The sequence below is a fragment of the Cervus elaphus genome, chromosome 6 (assembly GCF_910594005.1).
Source record: "Cervus elaphus chromosome 6, mCerEla1.1, whole genome shotgun sequence".
NCBI classification, from domain to species: domain Eukaryota; kingdom Metazoa; phylum Chordata; class Mammalia; order Artiodactyla; family Cervidae; genus Cervus; species Cervus elaphus.
In genome coordinates this window covers 51407931-51431201 of record NC_057820.1, presented here as the reverse complement: position 1 = coordinate 51431201, position 23271 = coordinate 51407931, and the positions used below count along the sequence as shown (strand labels likewise).

Here is a 23271-nt window from a genome sequence, read left to right as displayed (position 1 = left end):
GAGAGTTCTTTTCCGGTTTTGGAGCAAGGCTTTGTACAAATTCATTCTAAACATGTTTTCTAACATTTCTGGGAGACTTGGGTTTGGTGGGAAAGGTAGTGACAAGTGTTCAGTTTACCATCTAGACACGGAAACTCTTCATTATAGAGTGAGAAAAGATTGGCTCCACTTTCCCTTTTTTCCCTCCTTCCCCCCATTCCATCTATTGGATGGAGATAAAGTCTGTGAGTTGAAGTAAGGCAGGAAATGGACTAGAAAATAGGCAGGAGGGTGTGGAGTTGAGGAACTGAGTGCAATACAAGAAAACTGGTCTGATCAGTCACCATATGAGGATCTGGTGCTGATGATGCTCCTAATGTATCCAAATTTCTGTTTTCTCATTTGTAAAATGAAGGGTTTGAATAAAATAATACTTACGGTTGACTTCAGCTTCAACATATGTCCCCATGAGATACCATCTCCATTTTCACAGTAATTCCTGAAAGCACAGCTGTTTGAGTTGTGCATCTTTGGGTTATGGTTGTGATTCTCCTGCTGCCATTTGAATACTCAGGGAGATCAATCAAGGCCAAGCTGTTAACCTATAATTGTCACCTTCACGTGAACTCTATCACTGCAGTAAAGGCAAAGAAAGAGCCCAATTCTGTGGAGTCTTATTGGATTCGATATAGGAGCCAGGTTTCAAGTCCTGTGGGCCCTCCAGGACTTGAAAGATACTCACAACCTATCTAGGCAAAATCACAATTTTACTTATTACAATGAGCCACATGAAATCCCCATTTTTGTAGGTCAAAAATGGGTGAATATTGCAAATGTATATAGTTCAACTTAGAGTTAAACCAGCAGATCACTCCCTTTTAATGAAAAGCAAGCTTTTTTTTATTAACTAAACTTATATCTATCTTATGATACATTAAATAATTGTCACTGATTTCTATCCCCATCTTCCTTTGTTTTGCCATTTTTCCTATGTCTTTTTGTCATCAGTTAAATCCAGTTATCACCTGAATTTGAAGGTGAAAACAAAAAGATAAGTGTCTACTTATACTGAGCTTGCTTGAAAAGCAAAAAATATAAAGTTATTTTTCTGGTTCTAAGGAGAAGTTGTCCCCTAATAGATGTGGCCAACCAGCGGGTGGAGAGGGAGGTGGGAGGGGGGATTGGGATGGGGAATACGTGTAAATCTATGGCTGATTCATATCAATGTATGACAAAACCCACTGAAATGTTGTGAAGTAATTAGCCTCCAACTAATAAAAAATTAAAAAAAAAAAAAGAATGTAAAGACTATGCAGAAAGAAGAAAACTCAAAAAATCTATCATTAAAATTCTCAGAGATATGGAAAAAATATTGCATCTAACCAATAAGAACAGGATGCTATAAAAAGAACCAAAACACACACACACACACACTTAAAACTTAACAGCATGGTAACAGGAATAAAGGAAGAGTTGGAGAATGAATTTGAAGAAATCTCCCAGAAAGTAGAGCAAAAAGACAAAGAAATGTAAAATTAAAGAAAAGATAAGAAATAGAGGGCCAGTCCAGGAGGCACAGCATCTGAATAACAGGAATCCCAGAAAGAAAGAACAGAAAAAAAAAAAAAAAAAAAAAAGAATGGAGAGAAAATAATTAACAAAATTATTCAAGGAAACTTCTCAGAACTGAAGGAAACCAGTATCTGGGTTTAAAGGACCCACCGAGCACTCAGATAGATGGAAGAAAACTGGTTATGCCTGGGCATATCGAGGTGAAATTTCAAAACATTGGGGAAATGAGTAGTTCTTACGGGGCATCACTGGGGACTCAGTGGTAAAGAACCTGCCTGCCAGATTCTGGGTTCGATCCCTGGTCCCGGAAGATTCCACATGCCGCAGCGCAACTAAGCCAGTGTGCCACAGCTCTTAGGCCTGTGCTCTAGAGCCCGAGAAACACAACTACCGTGTCCACGAACTGCAGCTACTGACGCCCACAAGCCCCAGAGCCCGTGCTCCACAAGAGAAGCCACTACAGTGAGAAACTCACACACAGAAAGGAGAGAAAGGGCTGCATAGCCATGAAGATCCGGCACAGCCTAAGGGGAGGAATATTATTTTAAACAGTAGTTCTTACAAATAGCCTAAGAAAAACCGCGAGAACACATCAAAACAATTAAGAAACCAAATGGCTTGTAACTTCTCAACAGCAACGCTGGAAGTGAGAATATAGTGGAGCAACACTTTCATGTCACTGACAAACATTACTTCCAATCAAGAATCCTCAGTCCCTCAATCTAAGAGTGAGGATAGAATAATGATATCTCAAAAAAGTCATCTCCCATGCGGCTTTATCTCAAAAAATACTGGAGGCTGTGTTCCACCAAAACAAGAAAGTAATCTAAAATGAGGAAAATGTGAGGTTCAGGAAGCAGGAGGTCCAGCGCAGAGAAGCAGCAAATGGAATCATGAAAACAGTGAAGAATGATCCTAGAATCAGGAGTGTGAGACAGAGAGGACTAATCCAATTTCATCAATGTGACTAATGAGATACACAGGCTGAGTGCTATCACCACCAACCCCATTCCCTCCCTTGCCTTTTTTTAACCACCTTTTCAACCTGAATATAAAATGCTCAGGTGAGCCTGACCCAGACTCTGTGCTTTGGCTCATTCTAACCACATGTGAATGAAGCTCCTACTCAATTCCCCACCTATGCCCAATCCCACCTTGAAGCCTTTACCCACTGAAGACTTTCTTCTCACCCTGATTGCTACTTCCCTCTATGCTGGAGAGCTGTGGTGGCCAGAACCACAGAATTCAGAAACAGAAGAACAGAGATGTTCTTGTTAGCGTTTTTCTGCCAGGCATCTGACTCACACAACAGCCCTGCCAGGTTTTCTGATTATGGTAAACCTTTTGTTTCCCAGAACTCACTCATGACCTTGAGCACTAACTTCCCCAGAAGAAGCTCTGTAACCCTCCAGGAAAAATGAAGCCCAGCTATGATCCAGAGACTCAGTTTGGTCTAGTTATGGAGGCCACAGTGGCAACACTGCCCTTCCCTTACACACCCAGATGCAGAAAAGTAACTCAGCTTTTCAAACCAAACGTCTCCTGGGGGAGAGGGAAAAGGGAGACACGGGGAACGACTCCACTGGGAGCTTCTGGACACTGATAATGTTGTTTGCTTAACCTGGAAGTTGATTACTTAAGTGTTCATTTTACTATTACTCTTTAAAACATAATACACATTATATACATTCTTCCCCATATAGTATATGTCCCACAAGTTAAAAAAAAAAAAACTAAGACATTAAGAAAAACTGGTTAATAAACCCCATTTTAACAAAGTTAGTGCTTTACTAAAATGACTAAAAAGTTACAACGACTGAAAACTATAGCACTTTCACAGTAAAGGCACAATGCTGCCCGTGGCAGAGAATTACTGAGTGACAACCTATGAAAAAACAAACTGTAAGAGAGCAGGCAGCCTCGACACGGCATCTACACAAGCTGAGGCCGTGTGTGACTATTACCTGTTGACTGAATCAAGGCTATGATAAATCTGAAAAGACGTCCATCTTGAACAACTTACCGCTGCACTGGCACAATTTCAGCAATTCAGAAAACCAGGTTTTCCAAAACAAATTGTAGAGGCATCATCATAACCAGGAACTGTAGAAATTGAACACTTGACTAAAATTTACTTGTTTTATGGTGTGACATGCAACATCAGACTTTAAAAAACAAAATATAAAACCCCTACATTTTAATTAAACTTTGGATTTCCACCTATTTTTAATTAACCAATAAGAGCTGGCTCAGATCAATGGTATCCATTCCCATTGATCTTTACCTGCCCTTACGGCCACAAAAAGCCTGATCTGCCCTGTAAGCAGGATAGGAAATGCCTTTCAGAGGATCCCAAAAGAGACCTGGGCTGGAGATAAACACATGGAAGCCACTTAGCATACAAACAAGCCGTAGCTGAAGTCCTGGCTGTGATCAGATTATCCATGGAGAGTGTGAGGGAAACAAAAGATAACGCTCACAGGAGAAATTCCAATATTTATAGGCAGATAGATAAACAGGTGAAAGGCTGAGGCACTGTGTCAGTGATCCTGGGAGGAAAGGTGAGAGGAGGGCTCTAGACGCCCACAGAGGAAACGGGTTCAAGAACGGGAAAGTGCTGGCTGTTAAGAGCAGCGGGTAATTAGCATCAGCAATCAGGAGGGAAGGCAGTCTTTCTACTACGTGCTACGCAGCAGGTTAATCTCACTCAATTCTCCCAACAATGCGATGAAATGGGTACCGCTGTCACCCCATTTTACAGACTCGAGACTCAGAGAGGTTAAGTATGAGCTCAAATTGAGAAAGCTGGTAAATAAATCCACCTACACTTGCAGCTCTTGCAAGATCTAAAAAGAGACATAAACTCAAACTATGAGCACATACTCATATATAGTCTGTAGAGTATAAACCATTCTTCATAAAACCTGACATCTTCCAAGGTAGGCCATGAGTTTTTTTCACCCCTAAAGCTCACACAGACAAGAAACGAGGCCTTAATTTCTTACATAACAGTCCGAAGCAAGTTTCAAGAATAATGGCTTAAAACTTCAAATTAACATGTAGGCCAATTTAGCCTTGGGGTTTTAAATGACCAACTTTCAGAGAGCTGGTTTCTTTAAATCACTTATGATCAATATAAACCAGATGGCTGGACTGTCAAACTGTATAGAGCTGTCTGCGTGATAAGGTCACTGCATCTGTCGCTGGGAGACTTTGGGGAAAGGGTCACACGCAGAACTCCCTAACCTCACAGCCCGTGTAGCTGAGAAGAGTCCACCAGGGATTAAAACGTGCAGGGAGGGGACTAGATGGGGTTACAGCGTTTGACAGCGTTCGCCTGTCAGATTATTGCTGGCGTTTTTATTTGGGGAGTACAGAAAGGAAACAAAATCAAAAGCTCTCCACAGCCTAAATAGCATCTAAGGGGTTTATCAAGGTATGTGATTTTATTCCTTCAACTTTAAACCACTTTTTACTCCATCTTATACAAACAATACAATCTTAACAGGCGCCATACTGTGTCTGATATCAGGAAGGATATTACCACAATTAAATGTTATTTCTGTGAGGATACGTGTGTTACAGGTTGAGACAAGATCATATATAGTATTATATTGCAATTTGCAAAATCATCTCACTCCTGCTGCTTCAGAAACTCACTCTGGAATAGCAATGACTGGAAAGCTACAGCAGTCTCATAATACCGGTGCGATGATGTCTGCGGCAGAGAGCTACGAAAAGAGTGATAAACATCATCTATCAAAAAATAAAAAATAAAATGTAAAAAAGAGTAGGTAGCTTGACATTCCCCACAGATACTATATTTATTCACACAGATCTGCAGCTCCAGTCCCCCTATGTACATTTCTATTTCACAATTTCCGCCCGAGGGATGCCTGTCTTCAGGGCAAAACAATCTAAAAAATAAGAGAGTAACCACTGGGCTCACGTGGAGTTAACATGCTTATAGGAACATTTTTCAGGATCTCTCTTTTAAGTCATAGACTAAAATAAAGCCTTGGGAATAGGTACTGTCTTGTCTGTCAATAAACATTCTTAATCTAGAGTGATTTCAACTCTCGTGTATTTGTTGCAGACTTTTTCACTGGGAAAAATGGCATGACCAGCAACAGTAATTATTTAATTACTCTACGCCAGAAACATAAAGGGACAGAAATGCGAACATGGAGACACACTGTATGGCTGCTTCACAACCACAATTAAGTCAGGTGACCTCAGAAGAGGAGTCTGGTCACGCACTACTGACCTAACTGCGGGAGGTAAAAAAGATTTTATCTTCCAGCCTGTAGAAGAAATTAGCCAGATTTAGCTTGAATTTGTATGCCTTCACTACAGTAAATAAACTAACCAACAGTCCATTCTTTACGCCTTCAGAATGTACCAATGAAGCCGAACTGAAAGGCTAAACATTTAGAGCACAGGCATTCTTCCATAAAACAGAGAAATCCAACATGTAAAAATTCATTGATCTGAAACTTATTGAGCATAAACCAGTGCATTATACCTGACCTGAATCCTCACCATTTTAAATTTTCACCCTCACTAAGCAACTTGTTCCAAACAACTCACCTGTTAATACAAAGCAGTATTATTTTCTCTATGCATTATAATTAGGAAGCAAAACAAGATAAGGTAGGTAAGACAACTTTTCCTCTTATATTTATAATGCTGAAGACATGTTAAAAATAGGGCTTGATACCCTGACAAGTTACAGGAACTTTAAAAAAGTGTATATGTATATGTCTCTATGCTTGCAAAAAGAACAGTTTAATTCAGAATCCCATAAACAGACTGTAGGAATTACAAACACAGCTGCAACCAAGATAATAGAAATGACCACAGCTAAAGTGTATAGCACATGACTCCATACTAGGCGTTACCCTTCAAGTTTCAGATATGCTGACTTGGTTACTCCTGCAGCAACCCTACGAGACAATTACTGAATCACCCCCACTTTAGGGATGAAGAAGCAGGGCTGACAGGGAGGTTACAGCCACACAGCTCCTTACTCTGTGCCAGGGCAGGGATTGAAGACCAAGCCATGTGCCTCCAGAGTTCAAGCTCTTAACCACTTTGTTATACTGTCTCTATGCCTTGGAAAATGTTTATCAATAACTTTACAGTTAAGATCTTATTTGATCTTCACAGTAACAGTCCCCTGTGAAAATATGATCTATATGTCCTAACTGTGTAGAAAACTTTCCTGGAATAGAAGAATAGAAATTTTGAGCTTACTACATCTACACTAGAATAAGCTGTTAACTCGAGAGACAGTGGCCTCTCCTTCCCTGGGCTTCGGTACTCGAAGAGCAGCCAGGCAATGAGAGCAGAGCCTGCAAATTCACCGATGTGGGGGGACACAGCCCACTGCGGAGACCAAGGTGCGGCGGGTGGGGAGAAGGCAGAGAGCTAAGGCCGCGGAGGGGCGCAGAACCCGGACGACCGGGGAGTCAGCGGAGGTCCCTGTGGGAAGCATGACACCGTCGCTACCCTTTTTAAGGGAATAGTTAAGTCAGTGCTGTAGAAAGCCTCAATAAACCAAGGGAGAGCATGTAGAACTGTTACATATTCCAGCTGTTGGCCTGAACTAAGGGCACAGAGAAGATGGTTCTGAGGAAAACATAATGTTGTGATCAACAGGCTGCAGAGAGAAAGGCGTCAGGCACTGAGATTTCTTTAAAGCTCCAGGCTTGAGAGGCAGACGGTGGTATCCCCTTTAACCAAGTCCGGGAGTGACTCTGAGTAGTAGCACTTTAGAGAGACGAAGAGAAGCCTTTTCTTGATGCCTTTATTACAGATTTTAAATCTGGGGAAGTCCTTTTTCCCATCCAAAGAGTTCATAAATAGAGATAGCAGAGCAAGTTCTTTATTTTAAAACAGCCTTTCTGAACAGGTAAAAGATGGCATTTGCAGGCCTCAGTCCAACTTCTAACAGGCAGGGCACGGTACCAAGGCTAGGAAGCCTGCCTCCTCGTCCAGAACTGATGGGTTAATTCCTACACTTAATAAGGAAGAATAAAATTTATGCAGTTCAACAAGAAAAAAAAAAAACTATCCCCTAAAGACACTCCTGGACCAGTCCCCAAGCTCTGCACCTGAGGGGACACTGAGCTTTACTGGCCCACCGGCCCAAGGTATTGTCTCCATATGTACCACTATTATTCTCTACCTCTTTCTGCACAAATGTGTTCAAGTGACATTAGGTCTCAAGTTTTCACAAGACAGAAGGACATTGCTAAACAGTACCGTTTAACAAACAATGGTTGGAACTCAAGCAAGAGGTTGGGTTGCAGACGGATAAAGACACACATGAAACCGAGGCCCAAGAAGCGGGCACCCTGTGAGAGGGGAGATCCCCACATCACCGCCTGTGCATGATCGTGAAGAGAAGAGAAAGCCACTCAGTCGTGTCTGACTCTTTGTGACCCCAGGGACTATACAGTCCCTGGAATTCTCCAGGCCAGAGTATTGGAGTGGGTAGCCTTTTCCCTTCTCCAGGGGATCTTCCCAATCCAGGGATTGAACCCAGGTCTCCCGCACTGCAGCCAGATCCTTTACCAGCTGAGTCATAAGGGAAGCCCAAGAAAACTGCAGTGGGTAGCCGATCCCTTTTGCAGCATATCTTTCTGACCCAGGAATCGAACTGGGGTCTCCTGCATTGCAGGCGGATTCTTAACCAACTGAGCTATGAGGAAAGCCCATAATAAGTGCATGACAAATACTTCCCAAATAAAGTATATGGATTGATCTCTGAATTATGCAGCAAAATAGTGAATGAGGTAGTCCAAACAGGTGAACTTTACATACATTTGCTCTTATCTTTTTAAATATTAGGTTAAATTCTTAATAGTTTTGGTGGTTTTCCCAATACATTTTGTCTTCTTTAACAAAGTATATAAAACATAACACTTTTTCATAAACTTATAATTTCCAACACTAATTTTCTCACTACAGCATAATGTTATGATCTCCTTAGAAGTTACTATTGGCTCAGAGATATTTAGCACACCCCTAAATATCCCCAGTGTTCTTGCCTGGAAAACCCCATGGATGGAGGAGCCTGGTGGGCTGCGGTCCATACGGTCGCTAAGAGTCGGACATGACTGAGTGACTTCACTTTCACTTTTCACTTTCATGTATTGGAGAAGGAAATGGCAACCCACTCCAGTGTTCTTGCCTGGAGAATCCCAGGGACGGGGGAGCCTTCCAGGCTTGGAGGGCTACAGTCCATGGGGTCGCAAAGAGTCAGACATAACTTTTTTTTTTTTCTCACTGTTCTTCATAGCAGCTGTACCAATTTATATTCCCACCAATAGGGCAGGAAGGTTCCCTTTCCTCCACACCATCTCCAGCACTTATGGTTTGTAGACTTTTTGATGATAGCCATTCTGACCAGTGTGAGGTGATACAAAGAAAATCTTTTCCAAGGTTATACCTGTTCTCTGGAGACAGCTCACAATTCAAAGACAGATCAATATGTGTATGTATATGTGAAGGGGAGGGTAGTGAGAGGTGTATAAAGTCATGGTTCCCTGAGATCAGGTGACCTGAGGAGCCATTCTAGTTGGGAGTTACTGAAACCTTCCTTGTCACTACAGTGCATTCCAGCATCTCCTTGGGCCCAGTTCAACTTCCTGTAATCTCCCACGGGGTTTACTCTCAAGAGCCCTGCATGCAAATCTCTAAGCCAATTTCCCAGGGAAGCCAACCTAAGAGGGTGAAGACTATTCCTTCCTAATGTCTCTCTCATTGATTTTATTTTTAACTTTTTATTATGGAAACATCAAATATATACAAAAGTCAAGAAAAGAATACAACTCATCAAATTTATAAACATCTTGCCATTCTAGTTTCATCTAATCTTTGTTAAAACTATATTCTTTTAAAGTAAATAATTTCACCCATAAATACTTCACTATGTATTTAACATATAAAGGTTTTTTTTTTTTTGAGGCAATAATCATGCCATTATTATAAGATATAAATTAATTGTAATTCCTTAAAGCCACCTAAAACCCAATATGTATCCAATATTCCTTAGTTGTTTCCATTTTTTTAGAGTACACATTGATTTGCAATTTTTTTTATCAAGAGGCTCTTTAGTTCCTCTTCACTTTCTGCCATTAGAGTGGGATATCATCTGCATATCTGAAGTGGCTATTTCTCCAAGCAATCTTGATTCCAGCTTGTGACTCATCCAGCCCAGCATGATGTACTCTGCATATAAATTAAATAAGCACGGTGACAATATACAGCCTTGTTGTACTCTTTTTCCAATTTTGAACCAGACAGTTGTTTCGTGTTTGGTTTTAACTGCTGTTTCTTGACCCACATACAGGTTCCTCAGGAGACAGGTAAGGTGGTCTAGTACTACCAGGTCTTCAAGAACTTTCCACAGTTTGTTGTGACTCACACAGTCAAAAGCTTTAGCTTAGTCAACGAAGCAGCAGAATTTTTTCTGGAACTTCCTTGCTTTTTCTATCACCCAACAAATGTTGGCAATTTGATCTCTGTTCCTCTGTCTTTTCTAAATCCAGTTTACACATCTCAAAGTTCTCTGTTCACATACTGCTGAAGGTTAGCTTGAAGGATTTTTGGCATAACTTTGTGCGCATGTGAAATGAGCACAACTGTATGAAGTTTGAACATTCTTTGGCATTGACCTTCTTTGGGACTGGAATGAAAACTGAACCTTTTCCAGTCCTGTGACCACTACTGAGTTTTCCAAATTTGCTGGCATATTCAGTGCAGCACTTTAACAGCATCATCTTTTAGTATTTGAAATAGCATTTACATACAAGTGTACACAGTATGTTCAGCAAGACAGGTCATATCTTATATGAGGCTATAAAGCAAATCTCACTGCGTTTAAAAGGATTGAAATCAAAGTAAAATTTCTAATAACAACACAATTAAATTATAAAGTAGTAACGACAAGAAATCTAGGAAAATTCGAAGTACTTGAAAATTAAACAACACCCTTCCCAATAATCCCTGGTTAAAGGAGCCTTTAGAAAACGTGTCTAACTTAACAATAATGCAAACACAAAGTACAGTTGATGGAATGGACCTGAAACAGTGCTTCGAGGATAACTTACAGCTTTAAATACTTGTATCAGAAACAAAAAGAGGTCAAAATCAATGACTGGGAGAGGGTCTTAGCTACATACACACTGCTGGCTGGGCGTGAGGCCTTGTGCACTTACACTGGAGAAAGAAGGTCCACCCAAAAGTGAAAACTGGGGCAGACTTATGAACTGCTTGAAAGTGGGATGCTGAACATTCCCAAACCTTGTCGGCAAAAGTGGAAAGCCTTAACGGCTCAAGGTGCTCAAGCACACCTGACTGATCACTGGCTGGACTGCTAAGCTATTGGAAGCCAGGCTCAAAAATATTTTAGAAGACGGCGGGGCGGGGGGGAAGCACATAACTTTCTACTTCAAGAAACTGGTAAGGGGTAACAAGATGGCGACTGAGACGGTGGAGCTTCATAAGCTGAAGCTTGCTGAACTAAAGCAGGAGTGTCTTGCTCGTGGTTTGGAGACCAAGGGAATAAAACAAGATCTCATCAACAGGCTCCAGGCATATCTTGAAGAGCATGCTGAAGAGGAGGCAAATGAAGAAGAGGTACTGGGAGATGAAACAGAGGAAGAAGAACCAAAGACCTTAGAACTGCCTGTCAAAGAGGAAGAACCTCCTGAAAAAACGGTTGATGTGGCAGCAGAGAAAAAAGTGGTAAAAATTACATCTGAAATACCACAGACTGAGAGGATGCAGAGGAGAGCTGAATGATTCAATGTACCTGTGAGTTTGGAGAGTAAGAAAGCTGCCCGGGCAACTAGATTTGGGATTTCTCCAGTTCCATCAAAAGGTCTGTCGTGTGACACCAGGCCTATGGTTAACCTGGATAAGCTAAAACAAAGAGCTCAAAGGTTTGGTTTGAGTGTCTCTTCAATCTCCAGAAAGTCAGAGGATGACGAAAAGCTGAAAAAGAGGAAGGAACAATTTGGGATTGTCACAAGTTCAGCTGGAACAGGAACCACAGAGGATACAGAGGCAAAGCAGAGGCAAAGAGCAGAGCGCTGTGGAATTGCTTGATGAAAAGCTTTTAATGCTTTCTGTTCTCCGGTGTTTTCCACCTCTTTGACTCTTCCTGGTCACCTACATACCTAAATGCACAGTTATGTGCCTAGGTCCTGCCTTGCAATGAGGGTGCATGTACCCCAGGTACATCTGTGAACTCCAGCAGCAGTTTGACTTATTGCAGTTCCAACTTTAAGGTTTTTGTTGTTGTGTTGTTGTTTTTTAATTATTATTTTGCTTGTTAATAAAAAAAAGAATAGAAAAAAGAAAAAAAAAAAAGAAACTGGTAAAGAAGAGCAAAGTAAATCCAAAGCAACTTAAAAAAGAAAGAAAACAGCAAAGCAGAATCCAAAAAAATAGACATCAGCAAACAAGACAGAAAAATGAAGTCAGCCAAAAGCTGGTTCTTTGAAAAAAGCAACAAAGTCAGGAACCTAGAGTGACTGAGGAAAAACGAGAACACAAATCAATCCCACAAATGAGTACCTCTTCAGATTCGGTAAACTTTAAAAGGCTAACAAAAAGCACAGGTGAAGTTTAAAGTTATAAGCAAGACTCTTTGGAAATCCAGTACTGAATAATCACCTCAAAAACCACATCACAACTCTGATGTTTATCTGTTCAGCACAATCACAAGCTGGGCTTTTAAAAGGATGATTTAACATAAACACACCCATACTAGGGACTGAAGTGAAGCTGTAAAGCCAGGTATCTACCCATCCCCGTAAACTCATCATGAACAAGCTCCTAAGGCAGCATATCAGGAATTTCTGTAACTCCCTGAATGGGGGCTAGCTTTACAGAATAACCACTAGGTTTTTTTTTACCTCTTCTACAGTGCCTTCATCAATTTTTGCTTTTTAAAATTTCTCTGTAGTATTCATGGTGTGTTCCAAACTGTGACTTTCAAAACAAATGAAAAGCTAATTTTCCTCAAGCTATTTCTATAAGAATTACAGGCAGAGAGATAATGCCTTATAATGTATTTAAGGGGTTTCCCTGGTAGCTCACACTGTAAAGAATCTGCCTGCACTGCAGGAGACCTGGGTTCGATCCCTGGGTCAGGAAGATCCCCTTGGAGAAGGGAATGGCTACTCACTCCAGTATTCTTGCCTGGAGAATTCCATGGACAGAGGAGCCTAAGGACACATAAGACAATGTCTAAATATTGAGAGTAAGACTAGGAAGTGCCAGTACATTTGAAATATTGTTGAGCTCTTTCCCCCATTTAATAAGACTGCATTGCTGCTGCTGCTAAGTCACTTCAATCGTGTCCAACTCTGTGCAACCCCAAAGACAGCAGCCCACCAGGCTCCCCCGTCCCTGGGATTCTCCAGGCAAGAACAATGGAGTGGGTTGCCATTGCCTTCTCCGAAGACTGCATTAGGTATATAAAAATCCTAAATATGTCTGAGTTATTCAGATGTGACCATTACAGGTGATTTCTTATTCAATGACTCTGAGAAAAATTCTCAAACAATGAGGCTCAGTGATCTCCTCCATGGCATCAAGTCCCACACTGGCCACAGGCTGTCTTCCCAGACAGAGGGGAAGAATGTGAAAAAACAAAGAAACAAAAAGCAACAGGAATCAAACTAAATGGCACTCAGGAGAAGAGTTTTAATCATTTTGATAGACCTGAGAAAGAGCTGTCATAGTCATGAAAATGCTTTGAAGAAATCTTGATTAGACTCAGCACAATGAAGAAATTAAAAAAAAAAAAAAAAAGACAGGTGTCAGTTAAAAAGCAACTCCTTAAATGTAAATCAAAAATAGTTTGTAACTGAGCCAAAGAAGCCATTACAAGCTGCAATATAAACAGGCATTTAATGATTTTTCCAATGTTATGTTATTGATCTAAGAGGCCCTGTGTTTCCGCTGAAATGAATAAGTAATTTGTTTAAGATAACATTAACAGGATTTGCAGCATATTAAATATCTTCGGTCTCGCTCATCGGTAAAATCACCATGATAAAAAACAAATTCTACAGTGTCTTTCAGTGAAACATTTGCATCATTTCAGAAATCACAGCACAAGGTCTGAGACACGAGATACACCCAGCAAGTGCAAAAAGGCATTTCTAAGTCATGACACCTTGAATGGCATTTATTCAGCTTCTAACATATTCATACACTTCTAACATTATTCATACACTTCTAACATCAGACACTACAACTCGAAGCCCTGAAAACACAATGGCAAACAAGAGATGAGGTCTCTGCTCTCGGAGTTTCCAGTCCATCTGGGAAGACAACCAGGGAAGCAAGGTATGCTAAGAAAGGGTACCAGGCTCCATACAGAGAACGGGGCCCAAACCGCTGTAAAGGAAGCCTAAGAAGATCCTGGAGACACGGATGCTGAGGCTGAGGCGAGGATGGAAGTAGGACAGAGCCAGGCTTCTGGGGGGAGAGGATGGTTTAGTAAAAGACGGCTCCTGGCTAAGAAAACTGCAGTCATAGGCACAGTACATGCAAATGGCCAGGTATTTACGTTAAGAGTTGTCTTTTCTGTCAGAAGAGAGACTACTGTGGAATATTACACTTGCTTAGTAAAGCTGCATGTATCAAAAGACAAGTCACAGGACTTTCCTGGTGGTCCAGTGGTTAAGAATCCGCCTTCCAAAGGAGGAAAGCAGGTGTGATCCCTGGTTGGGCATCTAAGCCCACGTGCCGCAACTACTAAGCCCTCCGGCTCTAAAGCCCATGCTCCGCAACAAGAGAAGCCACTGCAAGGAGTGAGCACACTGCAACTAGAGAGTAGTCCCAGTGCGCCAAAACTAGAGAAAGCCCACATGCCGCAACAAAGATCCCCAAAATAAAAATAATAATAAAATAAATAAAAAATAAAGAAGAGAAGGAATTAAAAAAAAAAAAAAAAAGCAGCCACCTAACTTCTTAACCTAGGAAGAAGAAAGGTAGAAAGGTCACAGTTTCATCTTGGCCGATTCCCTACATGGCCCTTTCACAGGCCAGGCGTGAGAGGGGGATCCAGGGCTGAGTGCATTTGTGCCTCAGTCACTCAGTCGTGTCTGACTCTTTGCAGCTCTGTGGACTGTAGCCCGCCAGGCTCCTCTGTCCATGGGACTCTCCAGGCAGGAATACCGGAGTGGGTAGCCATTCCTTTTCCAGGGGATCCTCCTGACCCAGGGATCAAACCTAGGTCTCCTGCATTGCAGGCAGATTCTTCATCATCTGGGCCACCAGGGAAGCCCCCAGTGGTGAATAAGACGGCCAAATGAACAAATCAGAGGACTTCTGTGGCTACGTGATTCTGAAATCTAGCTCCCTGATTTCAGGTATCGCTGAATAAAATAGAGCTTAAAAGCTACTGTACTATTGAAAGATGCAAAAATAAGTAAGGGAACAATCATTACAGGACATCAAATACAGTATAACAGGAACATTAAAAGAAGCTTTGACACCTCTTACCCATAAACAAGGAATTATGTTTGCATTTTCAAGTAAATACTACTCACTAGTGTCTTACAGATTCCAGATTTACACACACTTATGTTTACTGTTCACAGCGAGGGAGGCCAAGCAGTATCATAATAATTACTACCAATTATCAGGCACTGCTGGTGGAGTGCCAGACTCTTTGCTGGGAACTTAAAATCTGTGATTGTGGGGCTTCCCTGGTGGTCCAGGGGCTAAGACTCCGAGCTCCCAATGCAGGGGCTGGAGAGCCCCTGGTTGGAGAACTATATCCCACAAGCTGCAAAGAGTTCACATGCTGCAACTAAAGATCCTGCATGCCACAACAAAGATCAAAGATCCTGAGTGCCACAACTGAGACCCAGAGCAGCCAAATTAAACAGACGGACAGACAGTGTGTGATCTCATCTTACAAAGTAACTATCATCATCTCCATCTCTCAGTGAGGAACCTGTGGCTTAAGAGTTTATGTAACAGGCCTCGAGGTGCGTGGCTGACAGGTGGCAGAGGCAGGTTAGGTCCCATGTCAGTGTGACTTTAAAGCCTTTGCATCCCCTTCGCTCCCATTGCACGGCATAATTCCTTGTTTACGGGTAAGAGGTATCAAGGCTTCTTTTAATGTTCCTGTTAAACCATATTTGATGTCCCGTAATGATTATCCCCTTAACTCATTTTTGCGTCTTTCAATAGTACAGTAGCTTTTAAGCTCAGTGACCAGAGCGAGGGAGGTGAAGGGCAACAATGAATGAGTAAAGATGTGACGAGATTTAGGGTGGAGGACTTCCCTGTTGGTACAGTGGGTTAAGAATCCATCTGCCAATGCAGGAGACATGGGTTCGATCCCTGATCTAGGAAGATCCCACGGGCTTCGGGACAACTAAAGTCCCTGCAACACAACTCCTGAGACTGTGCTCTCGAGTCCGGTGCTGCACCTACTGAGCCCACACGCCGAGAGCCCGAGCTCCGCAAGAAGAGAAGCCACTGCAATGGGAAGCCCACGCGCCACAAGGAAGAGCAGCCCCCGAGCGCCACAACTAGAGGAGGCCCACGCACGGCAGGCAGACCCAGCACAGCCAGAAACAAATGAGAGAGATACATGGGGGAAGAAAAAGATTTGGGGTGGGGAGTTCCCATCAGTGCTCTCTCAACCATGCTGAAGTCTCAGGACCGTCTTAATCTCAGGGGCCCTGCCCCCACACCTGAAGTCATCCTTCGGTTTCTAATAATCCATTCCCTTTGGATTCCATGTAAACTGTCTTTCTAAGGATTGTGGGGGCATGGGTCACAAATAAGCAAATGTGAAAACATGTCACTATTAACAGCAGTATCATTCACACCCTGTATCCAGTACTGTTCCTGGTGTCATGAGCTCCTGCGGTGCCTTTCATATTGAAATCTACTTCGAAACAACCATCATAAAAGTTCAAAGCAATGCCAGCTTTATATACATAATCATTTCATGTAATCCTCACAACAATCCTAGAAAATCCGTAACACAGTCCTCAGTTTATAAAGATAAGCAGAAGCTTATCAAAGAATCTGCCCAAGGTCACACAACTATAGCAATATGATTCCAGAGCCTAAACTTTCCATTTCTATAACATGGCATATATTCCTGTGATGGTTATATACTTTTTTTTTTAAATACCAAAAAAAATTTGACCTGAATTTGTGTTTGTAGAAATTTTCATATAGAGCTGCTTATATTCTCCTCATACGTCATCAGAATTATATACTGTTAGTCTGTGGCACTTCGTTTAATAAGAAGAAAACGTTAATCAGCATACTTAACATTTTCACATGTTTTTATTATTAACACCAGGGAACTTGAAATCTATGTGAAGAAATAGCTGAACAATACATATATTCTTCAATAGCTTTGCATCCTAAGAAAACGGGATGTTTTGTGATGGTTAATATCAAAACTATTTAGGGTCCAACAATAAGAGAGTTGGTATTCGACCTTTTTACAACCCTAATTTAGAAGCAACTGAAGTATCTTTCAGTTTATTTGTTTGTAAAACAAGTATTTGATACCAGTTTAATGGAATAAGTGAATCACAAAAAGTTATAAAATAAATGGGAAAAAGTAGAGAGGCAAACAGGTCAATATAGGAATCACCATCTGGTGTCCCCCATTCCTCTCAATTTGCTCTTTTTATCCTTCCAAGTAAACATACAAATCATTTTAGAAAAAGGGCTATAAGAAAGGAACAGAAAAGTGAAAAATATATGATAGAGTATCTCTAAAGAATCAGTACATTTGTCTTATTTTCTCATCTACGTGCAATACTTACTAACTACTTCCTTTATTTTAGAGACAAGCTCAAAACAAACCAGGCAACAATGCTTGTGAACCAGCTGACTGAACACCACAGCATCTAGACTGGGAAGTGGGCAAGCTCCCACCTTTTAGTTAACACACAAGACAAAGGCCCAACACACTTACCAATTGGTACCTGTTCAGGCTGGCTGAGAGAAACAAATGCTGACGTGTCATCAATCCAGGATATCTCAATGTTACCTGCAATATTGAATTAAAAGCAAAGTAAGCATTTAGCCATTAAGATAGCTATCAGATTCCATTTGTATATCTGATATATTTCGGAACATCCATCAATTTAAAGAGAGATGAGGTGTTAGTTTAAAAGATGATCAAAATCTCAGCACTAAAGAGAAATAAAACTTAAATCTATCACAGTAGCTACTACAGTTAAAACTTCAAGAAAGCAGATAAACCAGGACAACCAGAAGAATCTTTAAAAGTTTGTTTTAAAAACAAACAAAAAAAGATCCTTCTGGATTAAATCCTGAGGCAGTTTATCATTCAACCCAATCTCCTGCCAGGGTTAGAGACTTTTTTCCAATCAAGATCAGGAGAAGGGAGTTCCCTGGTGGTCTAGTCATTAGGATTCGGCACTTTCACTGCTGGGGTCAGGATTTAAAATAAACAAACAAATGAAAACTAATGAAGACTTAAATAAATGAAGGAATATGCCAGGTTCATGTACTAAAAGACTAAAAAGTCCATGAGCCTGGTATATTTTTTAAAAGATCACTAGTAAAAACCAGAGACCATGTGTGTAAGAAATAAGAAAAATTCACTGTTGATCTCAAGGCCAGGGAAAGAACTCAAATAAAGAAAAACAGGTAGAGGATAGAGGATGAGGAAAAGAAGGCATCAGAGAGAGGAAACCAAGACAGACCAACACAGAAAAGAAAAACACGGAGGGACAGAAAGCAGTAGAGTGGCACAAAATGACTTTCACATACAGAGACAAGTCCTCTGCAAAGGCGAAACGCAAAGAGTGGAATGCAGGAGAGCAGACAGAGGCAGGAGAGGAGCAGAGGGCTGGGAGCTGGAGAAAACCCAGGGCAAGCAGACATCTACCCACTACCCTCTTCCTGAAAAAACACAGGAGACTGGAATTTTTTTTAAATGGCTAAACATCACCAGAACTTAGTGATGAAAAAATGTCTTATTATCTATTAAAATTTTTGAAGGCTTCGGAACACTTGAAAACTGCTTTGCTTCTCCTTCACAGGAAAGAACTTTTACTTCCTGCTGCACCATGGGGTGCCAGGACTTTCTCAATTACAAAAGTCACAACCATGACTTCCTTAGCTCTCTACCCTGTGTGTTTTTTTTAGACAAATAATATTTGGGGGCTTCCCAGGTGGCTCAGTGGAAAAGAATTCACCTACCAATGCAGGAGATGTGGATTCAATCCCTAGGTTGGAAAGATTCCCTGGAGGAGGAAATGGCAACCCACTCCAGTATTCTTGCCTGAGAAATCCCAGGGACAGAGGAGCCTGGTGGGCCACAGTCCATGGGGTTACAAAGAGTTGCACACGACTTAGTGACTCAACAACAATATTTAGCGTTTCTTAAGTAATTACTCTAGGCCACATACTTCTGAATGTGTTCCATGGATCAGCTGATTTGATCATCCTGACAAGCCTATTAAATAGGCAGTACCATTATCACCATCATCATGTCCAAGGAGGAAACACAAATACAGAGAGGTTACCTGTTCAATATCACACAGCTAACCTTTCTTTAATTAAAATGAAAAATATTCTACTCAGAGCGTCCTGCTGAATTTAGCCAATTAAAGCTTGAGTAAATAGGGGTAAGAGCAACACAAGATGGGAAACAACATCAAAAGCTTACCAAAGGAATGTGCTGTGAAATCTAACTGCATTTAAATTAAAAAGCAGGACCAGAATTTCAGAAGTCATTTAGACTATCTGCAAAGATGAGGATAACTTGCTAGAAACACACTTGTGTTCATTTACGTTCCTAAAAATTGCACGATGTTTTGTACTTATAAAAGCTAATATATGTTTATTTTAAGAAATACTGAAAAGCACAAAGAGGAAGAAAAAATCCTATCTAAAATATTCAGTGATAAGAGCATGGTGCATCCTTTCAGTTTGATTTCTAAGTTCAACAAAAATGATGTTAGTTATATAGGAATTCTACTTTGTATCTGCTTTTTACCATAGATGCTAAAATATAAACACCTTACCATCTTTTAACAAACTTCAACTCTTTCTAAAACGGCTACATGCTAAGCTGTTGGGGACACATTAACATTCACTAAACATGCTTATTATTGGACAATCAAGTCTTTGCTGTTTCCATTTTAATCACAAATTTCCAGAGATGACAGTTTAAATACTTTGTTAAAATTAAGAGACACTGCTGAAGACTTACAATCAGAATGGCCTTTATAAACCCTAATCAGAAGACTGTTCAATTGAATCTAATGGCCTGACCTGATAAAAAAGGTAACAAAAGAACCTACCTCATACTTGGTCCTCTCAAACATCTGTGCTTATCTGCTGGGCTATTTGATATCAAGCAGCAACTGCCTGCCCTTATGAAACAGGTATTCTCTTTCAATTTCACCTTAACAATTATTTAGCCTAGACTTCTTCCCCATGGGTCGTAAGGGGCTAACTGTTCTTGATTTCCATGGATATAGATGAATAACAGTGCTCTACTGTGGGATGCTAGCAAAAGGTCCTCAGGTCATATTGGCATAAGAAAGCAGCATACCAAGCTCCAAAAACTCTCCGAGTGAGATGAAAACTTTGCATATTAATCCTCTTTTATGTCCAAGCTAAAGCCATCTATATACTTTGACCACCTAGACCGTAAGAAGAGCAGGACCCTGAAAGGACATCTATACTTATGCTTGACTTACCAAAGGCACTGAAAAGCTGGTAAAGGTCGCTGGTTTTCCATTCTTTGGGGAATGTCACATGGAGGACGTGATCACGTTTAGGCTGCACTACAAAACAAATTTTTGATGAAAGGTTGATGGCTGAAAAGCGGACAGCTGACCAGTGGTTCGTCAATGAAACTGAGGCCAAGCTAACTTGGAGAATAATTATGAGAGCCTTGCAATTACCAAATGAGCCCTAACGTTCATGTGTATCCAACTTAAAAAAAGAAATGCACTGTCCAAACTGAATGGATGTGCTTGAACAGACGCGGTCCTGTCACAATCTTGATTTCTAATCCCACACCCACCACGTGACTGCGACACAGAGCAAGAGACCTAACTACTCAAGCCACTCGTGGTTACAGACTGGGGACGACGAGACTCAGCTCACAGAACTGCTGCGAGGACGACAGGTTTGAGCATTAAAACTACGACGATGTCCTCAAACTTCTACTGCAGTGATTATTATCACCGTGTATAAAGCGTAATTCCTCTGTTTCTATATGCCTATGGCATATATTAAGGCAATTTACCAAGGCTACAAAAACAGCAATGGAAAAGAACAATCGGAAGAAGCAACAACTACCTCTCAAACAGCCTGGTTGTCTGAGGTCTTCAAAAAGAAAAAAAAAAACCTAACCACAAAACTTAAATATATACATACTCAAATAACTGGAAAACAGAAAATGTACTGTTATTGACACAGCTAGTACATCTTGAAATCTATTACATATACAATTTTTTTTACAGAAAATCATGAACTCAGAGTGCTGAGTGAAAATGAAGTAATGATGAGAAGATATATATTTTTTTAAATTCAACTCATGTATAAACTGGAAAATGTAAGTAAAGAGATGGGTTAATCAAGGCCCAAGGGTAACATTAACTTAAGCGTACTATTCATATCAACCACAAAATCACTGGCTATTTTTAAGTGAATAAAGCTCTTTCTTCAGTAATTCTGTTCCTGTTCTCCTTTCCAGACCACACACTTAAATGTGCAGATGCAATGAGAAAATAAAAAATTCACTTACAGTCTGGTCCTTCCAAGTTTAGATAGGGGATATCCATGACTCTCATAAGAAATAACCTACCAAAAGAAAAGGAAAATGGATAATGGACTAACTTCTATTTAAAAAAAAAAAAACCAGCTGATATAAACATCTAGAAAATTCTTTTGTAGAAGCTCCTTAATTACATTACCTTATTTCTAAAATCATTTTGAAGAGTCTTAAGATCCACTTCACATTTTTCTCTAGAGCTAAATATTAGTCAGACATGACTGAGCACACTTCTTGAGTCTGAAATATTTATTACAAATAGAAAACAAAAACTGGTATCCCCAACACCTACAACAGTTCCTGGAGCTGTTCCTGGAGTAGTTCAGGAGCTACTCAATAAATATTAGCTAGATGAATAAAATTAGTCATCAAAGAGTCAAAACAAAGTCCTCTGCTGAGCTGCCCTGTTAGTCCAGAGAAACTGAGAGAAAACAAGTCCTACAGTGTACTGACCATCTTAACCCCCGTGAACAACTGTCCCCACAAATTGTAAAGGTAATCCCTATGGACTGGTGTTTTGTGAGCTAGGAATGTGTCACCAATGTCTTTCTTTTCTTCTTTTTTTAAAGTGAAATGCCATCATTGGATGAGTACTGATCTTACTGGGTGAACTGTCATTACTCCCATTTAAAACATATTAAAAGCATGAAGCAAAATAATCCTTGGTAAAAACAAACAAAAAACCTAACACACTGATAGAAACCATAGCAGTCATTTATGTATACTTTTAAAATGGATACAAAGGCACTTTTTAAAAGAGTGCTTCTAAATTACAGCTCTCCATAATGCCATTCAATTTGCTTTTATTTGCAAGATTGTGGGCAAAATATCAGGCATTCTGTTGTCTGTAAGATGATTTTAATGAGTTTTATTTAGATAACGGCATATTGTGCATTTCTGGTAGGGACTGCATTATACAGCAAATTAAAAAGGCAATCCAAGTGCCCAACAAGCAATTAGTTTGGCTTCACTGACCTGCAATTAAGGCACATTATTACCAGGCATTCAAAAGCCAGGCAGGGCATGATCCAGTTTACAAATGGAACCATCAGCATGAATACCACTGTTCTGTGAACGCCAGAAAAAAAAAAGTCCTGGTACTCTGCGGTTTGAGGACTTGTTGCCTAGCCTACAATTTAATAAACCAAATCCTATGGCTAAGAAACCAAATTTATTTTTAGTTCACTAATTTAGGCTCAAGTGTACTATTCTGGATCTGGTAGCTGGTTCACCCAGTTTAATCGATACCGCCTGCAACGCCAGAAAACAATGAGACATATAAAAGCATAGATTCCCCTCGAAAGTGGTTGTTATTACTACTGACAACCAGAACCTGATGAGTTAGTCCTGAGTTAGAAGGATCAATAATTTTATGGTTCACGTAATTCTCAATTCTCCATTTAGTAAATTGAGAGATGGCTCCCAACTCTAAACCAAAAATACAAAAAAAAAAAACCAAAACAATTTTCAGTAAAAGTTGAAGAAACATATCAGCCACTATAAAAATAAATTGTGTACCCAAATTTCAACAGAAGAATAAAAACTGAATCAACAAGATGTTCACTGCTATACCTTCAAAGGCACCAGTAATCAAAATCAACCTCCAGATTCAACAACCTATGTGCGTGGGTAAATTACAGTTCATCATTCCAACAGAATTAATTTCAAGATAACTTTCAAAAAATTCAAAACATCAGTAACTTGTAGGGCAATTTTTAATTTAAAAAAAGCACAAAATTTTATACTATTGTGACAGCTTTGTAAAACACTGGTATCATTAAACCAAAAATAAAAAATACTCCCCACTCCCTGCTCTGAAAAAAAGCAGCCAATGGTTCTGGGAAACTGAGTTTTGTTTTTCAAAAATCCTTTTATGATTATTTTTT

The 23271-nt window shown here is 40.3% G+C and overlaps 1 protein-coding gene and 1 pseudogene across 10 annotated transcripts in view; one reads left to right on the top strand and one right to left on the bottom strand.

Annotated features, from left to right (window-relative positions):
- Positions 1–23271, bottom strand: part of LOC122696617 (poly(A)-specific ribonuclease PARN-like) — a 256073-nt gene that overhangs the window by 106701 nt on the left and 126101 nt on the right. For all 10 annotated transcript variants that reach the window (XM_043906867.1, XM_043906869.1, XM_043906871.1 and 7 more), the window contains 3 exons: positions 21359–21414; positions 20304–20390; positions 17540–17614 (listed from right to left, as the gene is read on the bottom strand). In XM_043906867.1, coding sequence (XP_043762802.1) covers positions 17540–17614; positions 20304–20390; positions 21359–21414 — 218 coding nt within the window. The remainder of the gene's footprint in view (positions 1–17539; positions 17615–20303; positions 20391–21358; positions 21415–23271) is intronic.
- On the top strand, positions 10487–11711 carry LOC122696618 (annotated as a pseudogene).